This window comes from Corvus cornix, chromosome 7, assembly GCF_000738735.6.
Source record: "Corvus cornix cornix isolate S_Up_H32 chromosome 7, ASM73873v5, whole genome shotgun sequence".
NCBI classification, from domain to species: Eukaryota; Metazoa; Chordata; class Aves; order Passeriformes; family Corvidae; genus Corvus; species Corvus cornix.
The window spans coordinates 30647931-30656562 of NC_046337.1; the positions used below are offsets into that span (position 1 = coordinate 30647931).

Genomic DNA, 8632 nt, shown 5'->3' on the forward strand with positions numbered 1-8632 from the left:
CCGGTTAACGTTCCCTTCACCTGTGTTCACAGAGAATGCAAACAAACTGGAAGAAAGTGCAAGAGGGATCTACATCCCTTGTCCAGAGCATTACAATGGCTTCTGCATGCATGGCAAGTGTGAGCACTCCACAAACATGCTGGAACCGTCTTGCAGGTAACCCTTCTCCTACCAGCAAGGGAAGGCTACACACAGGGAAATACTGACTTACAGAAACATTTTGTCTAGATCAGCTGTGGAAAATAATGGCAACCATGGCCCTTTGTGCTACAAAATCCATCAGACTTAAATTATTCAACGAAGTCCCAAAAGTGTTATTGAGTTATGAACAATGTTAATTGACTGTAAAGCCATCCAGTAAGCTCCAGTTCTATTTAGATGTGTTTTTAAAAGCCCTTCACAAAGCGCTCAGACCACGCTAGGTACCCTCCTCAGCCTGAGGGAGAGGATGTGTCCCTGCTGTGGCAGGAGTGATGCTTGTGGGGCAGCTGGCTGGGGCAGAGGTGGCTGCTTCAGCGGGGGGGTGATTTTGGAGGAGGTTTGGGCAGACAGGAGGGATCTAGTGAAAGCACTGTAGTGCTCCCACAGTGAATGCCTCCCTGCACAGGTGCAGATATTACTTCTGAAGTCCACACAGTGGCCAGGTGGCTGGAAAAGGACTATTACACGTGAAGCACCATTTCCTGGGACACTGGAATGGGAGCACAAAGATAGAGAACAGACTTTCTCCCCAGGGCAGAACCTTAAGCCAGCTTCTCCGGGCTCACACAAACAGCCAGGGCACGTTTTGCTCTTTGCAGCTGCTGCATTTTAGGTGCTCCATTCAGCTGGAAAATGTCCTTTCCTCAAGGTGCTGGCAGCTGTGGGAGTGCAGAAGAAAAGGGAGGAAGCTCAAGGCTTAACCTATCAGGATTAGTGCTCCACTAACACACATGAGAGGAACCCAGGCCGTCTGTCTCAGTCCCTGACAGTTGCTGCTGCCACTGACCTGGATTTTCATATCTTGCTTGGCCAATTAAGGGGAAACAGGACAAGGGCTGAAACTGTAAAAACACTGCTTGGCCCCAAAGTCACAGAGCAGAGTGGAGATGTCAGGCTGCAGGATGGGAACTGGTGAGCAGTGCAACAAGCAGGATCGGGGTGGATGGCTGCAGCATCAATAGAGGGGTTTTTTATAGCAACCAGATGAAATGTAAATGATGTATCCACTTTCAGGAGCATCTAATCACATTTCATATGGAGCCTGGATGATTGCTTATCACCTCCTTAGGGGTAATCTGCATAAGGAACCACAACTCGAGGGCTTTTCACCCTCCCCCACCTCCCCAAAGAAAGGGAGAAGTCTAAAGTATGTTGTGCAAGGAACTAAATGAGTTCTCATCACAACGTGCAACTAGTTCCACTTGAAGCCAGTTATGTCTCGGTCCCCTGGGCACCTCCTGGCACTCTCACAGTGTTGTTCACTCTCACAGACCTTGGTGACACTGAGGACCAGAAGTCTTCCCTCTGAGAAGTTGAGCACTCACTGGTACTCTCTCTGTGGGAGTCCATTCTGGAAAACAAAAAAAAAAAACACATAAGCTTATGCTTCAGCCACTAATTTTTTTCCAGATACAATTTTCCCAGCATTCCTTGAAAGCAGCAGGTATAACGAGAAAAAAATATGTTTTGTTTCAGATGTGATGCCGGCTATACTGGACAACACTGTGAAAAAAAGGACTACAGCGTTTTATATGTGGTTCCAGGTCCAGTACGATTTCAGTATGTCTTAATAGCAGCTGTGATTGGAACTATCCAGATTGCTATCATCTGTGTTGTAGTCCTCTGTATTACAAGGTCAGTATCTCTGGTACTTTACAGTAGAAAGAGAAAAGACTTTTGTTTTTCCTGCAATGTGCGCTGATTATACCGATTTCTGCAGTGACACTACTGATAACAAATGCTATTTAATTCACCAACAAACACAACATATCATCTGGTCCAGCCAGCCAGTGCTCCTTCGTTATTATGACTGAATTTTTACTTCCATCTTAATCAAACTTAGGGAGCAACAGTGCCTACAGCAAGCGAAGTTCTCTATTTTGTATTCAGATGCTTGGACAAATATTGTTCATATAAATAAGGGGAATATAAATACAGCAGCTGGATCAACACTTAATAAAACTAATCATATCTCCATCTGGTTTCCTTAAGGGCCCATTCCCTTAGTCCTAATCAGGCAAAGCAGACAAACTTTTAAGCCTGTTTGCAACCCTGCTGATTAAATGATTTCATTAGGCTTGAGTGCATGTTCAAAGGCACTGCACATGTTTTAGGGTCTTCCATATATGATGTACTTGGGGTTTTTTTCTTTAGTGAGGAGCAGAGGGTTGTGTGAATGGAAAAGACAGCCCCAGGGTAGTTCAGAATGAGAGGGGTAAATGCAATCCTTCCCCTCCATGTGTTGCTCTACTCCCCCACTTGACTGTGTTACTGTCTCTGGGAGAGCTTGGGGTAAATTCTGAAATGAACTTACCCCATGTCAAACATCTACGGGCTTCTCTTAGAAATCACAAGGTTAAATTAAGTCAGCTAGCAGCACCAATAAATCACTCTTTTACAAATTATTTTCTTTTTAAAATAAAAAAAAAAAAAAGGCCAGGTATCATACCTCCATATAAAATAAAATCTACTTTATTTCAGTCCCTATGTTGCACTACTTGGTGGGAAAACAAGTGTAGAGCATTTGTTCCTGGAAAAGACAGAAAAAAAAAATTCATAAATCCTTCTCTGGCCTAAAGGCACAAAACAAAACCTATTTTGGCCAAACTGAGTTCATCACCTGAATGGCAGCTACGGAATGAGTCAGGAGATTACAGGAGGTGGTATTCACAGAGGTAATTCAAAGGACCAAAAATATAGCATGTAATGAGGAAAGAAGGTGGTGAAGTAGCTGATAATGGAACAAATGGGTATTGTTTTGTGAAGTGACTGGTTTTGTCACCTTGATGCAGTGAGCAAAGTACTTTATTCTGAAGAATGAAGACAGGGAGCTCTGAGTGATCTGGTGCTGTAATGCAAATTACCCATCACACTGTTTTCATACAGAGACAGTACCTTTTCCCCCACACTTAGTAACCAAGTCAATTTATGATCTTTTGACTTTTTTCTGTAATGCATGTAATTACTGCAGAGCATCCTCCATCCCAGCATAATGATTTGAGATACATTTGCAAAAGGGTGCTCTTAAGTGGCCTAAGAGAAATCCTCATGACAAGGGAGTGTTGTGGCAGCATATGCATAAGCAATTGAGTTTATGAAGTTGTCTGCTTTGGAGAACCTGACTGTACTGGTTTGAACTCCACACCCTGAGTTCTTGAAAGTGCTGAAAACACCTTGCCAAGTTCCTGGGAGAAAGAAGGGAAACTTTACTCAGAGGCCACTGCGGCCAAATTCTTTGCTGCTCATTTCAGTGCAACTTCACCTAATTAATTTATCAAGTGAGTTTGGTGCACTGTGTTCATTTGAGCTGCACAAAACTACCACTGTAATCTTCCAGCTATCATTACTATTGTTGCTCTTAAAATCTTACCTGTACAAGTGGTGCAAATCTGTGGGGGTACCCTCCATTGCTTTTAGGGCCATTGTTGCACAGACACTTTAATTGAATAAATGGGCTGCTGACAGCTGAGGTTTGCCCCTTCCTCTGCCTCCTGGGCACTTGTCCCTCCAATGCTCTGTTGCCACCATTACCATTTCTTTAGCCACGCAAACAACGCAGTCAGGGGATGGACTCAGCTGAAAATGAAACCAACAGAAGTGATGATTGAGGTTTTACTGACTCAGTTCCTGGAAGAGGTCGGCTGCTTGACTACTCATCACTAGTGCCAGCAATGGGAATAAGCTTCTGGGGTGGAGGAGTAGAGAACCAGAGGCCAGGAGGTGAAACAGTGAGGCACAGTCTACCCAAGGACTTCTAGCTTGGAGATAAGGCAAAAAAGGAAGCAGTGATAAAAGTGAAGGAGGATGGCAAATAATATAGATATGGCCTAGTGTTATAATGATTCTCAGCAGTTTTCTTTACAGCTTTGCATTTCTAGTGCTTCCCTAATGTTTAGTCACAGCAGCTTATTTATGTGAAGAAATAACTTGATTAAAAATGAATGCATAACGTGTTTTACCTGCTATGAATCACATTGTGAGTAACTCGAGCTTTTGAGCAAAGCTTCAGTGGAGGGAGAGAGGGAGGGCAGCCTGTGCTCCAGTACTTGGTTTACATCGATGTAACTGCTGTGTTCGGAAGTGAATGCATCCCCCACACAGTGCACTACAAAGGACTTGTGATTAAAGAGTTGAGGACCAAGGAAAACCTATCACTCCGTTTTAGCAGATGATTAAGTCTAAAAAGCTGGTTAAATGCCAGTGCCCCTCTTAAGAATCCCTGCTGCACTTCAGACACGGCCCACCTGTAAATGCAATTGCACTGCATGTAAGCAGCCGCGGTGTTGGTGCTGGGCCCTGGGGCCTTCCCAAGCTCCCAGACATTGGTAATGTACAGTTGAAACATGGGCATTTTTGGTTCAAAGATGCTTTTTCATCATCTTAATTGGAGTAATCTCTACACTTGAATTGATTTCTCTCGACCTTGAAGTAAGCGACTGCATAGATACTGTCAGTGTTGGTTTGAAGAAAGTGCCTGTTCATCTCCTTGCTTCCAGCTGGAGCAGTTAGTGTCCACCATGGGATTGCTGACCATCCTGATCATCCCCCAGCCACCTGGCTCCTCCGTGTTTCATAGAAAATCAGTCTGGTTGTGCCCACTGTGCCCTGGTTCCCTAATCCTGCTTCGCATGGCTGAGCACTGGGGCAAAGCAGGGTTGTAACTCCTGATGCTGGAGGCTCGGCAGGACCTGGAAGCTGGGCTGCACTGTGTGGCCGCGGGCGTTGGTGGGGCTGTCTCAGCTCGTGGAGGTGTCCCTGGCCGTGTCCTGCAGAGCCCACGGGGCCCTGCTGTGCATCCCTGGCCGGCCGGGCAGGAGAGGCCGCGCGGGGACAGCGGGCAGGAAGCGCTTGGTGCACATGGCACGCCAGCAGTGAATCAGCCCTGTGTTTGCTAACAACAGCTCCCTGACTCACTCCCAAAGTTTGAGCGCCTTTTCAGGGAACTCGAAGGGAATAATGAGTTTGTCATGAGATCACAGACCAGCTAAAGTCTGCCTTAGTTCTGTAATGAAAGCTCTGCCGTGACCCCTAAGAGCACAGGAGACACAGGCTGGTTTTTCCTGGAGTAATGATAGCAGCCTACTTCACTGCTTCCCAGGAAGGAACGAGGCAAAATATAGCCCACAGCCATACAGCTTCTCATGAGGGGGTGGTCCTGGTGGCTTAAAAGTGAGGCAAGTCAGGACAGTCTGACCCATATTTTGCTAGACGCTTACATAATTGTATTCCAGCATTTTTTTAAATGCTTCCCAAGTTCTTAGGCTCTTGTTTAGCCTTTCAGTTGACGTCACAAAATTATAACATCACTTCCATTCAACGGGGGGGAAAATGACCTTTTTTACTTTAAGGGGTCAATAAAAATCTATTTCACTCTGTTGTGCTCTTAGTTATTTGACACAGAGCTTCAGGCAAGTGCTTTAAGCTCCCACTGCACTGAGAAGGTGCGTAACCCATAGGGTTTCACACGGTGTTGCTGGAAGCCCTCCTGTAACAGAAGAACAAGCCAGCCCCATACAAAGGGAATGTTTTTCCATATCAGCATGGTCTGGAGTACTCTGAGGCCTCTTCTTGTGGCACTCCAAGAGGGTGTTTCAGTCTCTGTTGTGCAGCTGCCCAGTTTCTACCATAACCACCCTTGGCTTCCAGCTGCTTAGGACTTCCTGTGGCCTCCACCCGGGATTAAACTTCTCCGTGCTTTCTGCCTGAGGGTGCCTTTCCATGGGAGGGAACCAGAAACACACCATTAGCTTTCCATTAGGGGGAAATGTGGCATCCCCACAGCTGGTGTTGCTGCAGGTGAAAGATTGAAATGTGCTCTCACTGAGGAGCACCATAGGTCCTGAGGACAGCCTCTGCAGCTGTCCAAAGAGATCTCAGATTTGGGGCTTTCCAGCACAGTTGCTTTCCACACCAAGCCAAGCAGCCATGGCATGGTGCAGGCACCTCTAAGTAAAGTAGCTGTTTGCTCATGGGCTGAAGCATGGAGCATTTCCATGGAGGCTAAGAGGGACTGCAGACACTTAGGGCCTTGGAAAGGCAGCCCCTGCAGCCACTTTGTAAACACATCACAGACCTGGGACGCTGACCAGGTGAGCATGAGACCGTCCTGGGTCTTCCACCTGTGCCTCGCTCAAAATAAACGCATTATTTAAAGCTGAGCAATGTGGTGCAGTTGGGACCCTTGTGATGCAGCAAGAGTGGCCAGTGTTCAGGAATCTGAAAGTCTCCCTTGCCATAATTTTGTTCACAGTATGTTTTGGGGGGGTTGTGGCTTTTTTTGTGATGCCATTGCCATTAGCTTGCACAGTCCATTTCATTGAGGAGGAAGCACGCTGAGGGCTGGAGGATGCACCTCTCGCCCTCGCATCCCTGCTGCCCCCGCCACCTCTTCAGCAGATGTGTTGCTAAGAGCCGTGTATTCTCACAACTCTCTTTTCCAGGAAATGTCCCAGGAGCAACAGAATCCACAGACAGAAGCAAAACACAGGGCACTACAGTTCAGACAACACAACAAGAGCATCGACAAGGTTAATTTAAAGAGCGCATGTTTCCACAATGGCAAAACTAACTGCAGAGAGCTTGGACTACAAAATACAGTATTATAGACAAAAGATTAAGACAAGATCTACACATGTTGCCTTGCATTTGTGGTAATCTACACCAATGAGAACATGTACTACAGCTATATTTGATTATGTATGGATATATTTGAAATAGTATACATTGTCTTGATGTTTTTCTGTAATGTAAATAAACTATTTATATCACACAATATAGTTTTTTCTTTTTCATGTATTTGTTATATATAATAAATACTCAGTGATGAGAAAAAAATTGCCTTTCTTAAATTTGCTGTATCTCATAGCTGTGTATAGTCTTGGGATATTGTATATGGACACTAACAAATCTCTTTTTTTTTCTTTTTCCAGTTCTAGTGGCAATTTTGAGTCTACTGAACTCAGTAGTAGGGTTTTGAGTTGGTCCAAGATCAGCGACAATTATGGATGTGGGAAAGGTGAAGAATAATTTAACCTACATTGAGGAGGGATAAAATATTTCAGATCCGGAGTCAACTACATTTCATCAGCCTTCTTCTCCCATACCATCTATCTTTACTCTCCCGTAGTTTAGGAAGTCTTTGCCTTCTAAATTAAATCCTAACCGAAGGGGAAATGGAAATTCTCGGTAACCGCAATGAGAGTGTCGGGGGTAATGTTTCCATTTGGGATGGAATTAGGTGTCTGTCAAGGTGAACCCTACGAGAACACTTCGCAGAATCTCCAACTCTGGTCACTGGAGTGAGTGAAAATTGCTTCTCACTCTTGATTGAAAATTACTAGGTTAAAAAAGTTAATAACATAATAACAGCTGAAATGCCAGTCCCATTTGTACCTCGTGAACATGCTGATATAATTTACTTTTTCTAAGAGAAGGTGAAAACCACTCAGAAAATACCTTATGAATAACTTTATGGGTGACCCTACTCCATTAAATGTAATGAACCCAAATGTTGGCTATACCTCAGGAAAATAAGGGCATGTGTTTTGTCACATCCACATGATGGACAAGATGCAGAGTTATTTCCATGATAGCTGAAACTCTCCAAAACACACCCTTTCGAGAAGGTAATTCTGCTCTAGTTTGTGCTATGAATTTTGAAGACAGCAGAGCGAGACTGAAGGGCAGAGTGGGGTAACATCACTGCTGCTGCATAACATCCACTCCACTAATTGAGTGCCCCAGCTCTAGTCCCAGTGAGTAGCACAACTGAGCTAAAGAGCCCTTGTAGCAGCAGTCCCTGTGCTGCTCCTCTCCAAAGAGACTTTGCCCAGGCAGAACATACCCAAGACAAGAGTTAGGAGTATTTTTCACTGTCATCACCATGTCAGAGTAAGACCTGGGCTTACCTGGGATGATGTCTCATGAGTGTGTTTCCATTTCCTACTTCAGCATCCGTCTGGTCACTCACAACAGTCACCACCAACCCCACCAGTGACAGCCCACCCAGTCTGGCCTTCAGACACGGGTGCAGCGATACGTCTACTCTAACACGACTTTTGGTCTTCCCCCTCCCTACTCCAGCCTGCTTTGAAGTGAATCCATTGCATGATGTTCACACGGTCTCAGTTTTTGTCTTGTTCTGGGTTTCTTGGCTTTTTAAAGGTAATAAAAGGTGATTGGCAAGAGATGCTTCCAGACACCTGGTCTGTGCTGATTGATGGGAGTGGGAGTGTGGTGCTTGCACAGGCAGAGGGGCAGATGATTGCACAGGGCAGCTCTCTGGCACAGGGCAGCTCTCCGGTGCTGGCCTTGCAGGGACCTTCTGCTTCCTGGAGCCGTAGGCTGGGCCGAGGCAGAAGGAGAGGGGGCTGTACAGCCACCCCCTTGCTCCTCAGCCCTCGCCCCAGCTCTCCAATCTTGGAGCCTTGTT

The 8632-nt window shown here is 45.6% G+C and overlaps 1 protein-coding gene and 1 long non-coding RNA gene across 2 annotated transcripts in view; one reads left to right on the forward strand and one right to left on the reverse strand.

Annotated features, from left to right (window-relative positions):
- TMEFF2 (transmembrane protein with EGF like and two follistatin like domains 2) overlaps positions 1-8399 on the forward strand; it is a 125678-nt gene extending 117279 nt beyond the window's left edge. Inside the window, exons 8-11 of the mRNA XM_039555123.1 lie at positions 33-156; positions 1678-1836; positions 6642-6728; positions 7131-8399. Of these exons, the coding sequence (XP_039411057.1) occupies positions 33-156; positions 1678-1836; positions 6642-6728; positions 7131-7227 (467 nt within the window). The 3' untranslated portion in view covers positions 7228-8399. The remainder of the gene's footprint in view (positions 1-32; positions 157-1677; positions 1837-6641; positions 6729-7130) is intronic.
- On the reverse strand, positions 150-3840 carry LOC120410289. The gene is made up of 3 exons (XR_005602348.1): positions 3572-3840; positions 2651-2731; positions 150-1552 (listed from the first exon to the last, which is right to left on the reverse strand). It is a non-coding gene; the product is annotated as an uncharacterized LOC120410289 (long non-coding RNA).
- Positions 8400-8632: the final 233 nt, after the last annotated feature.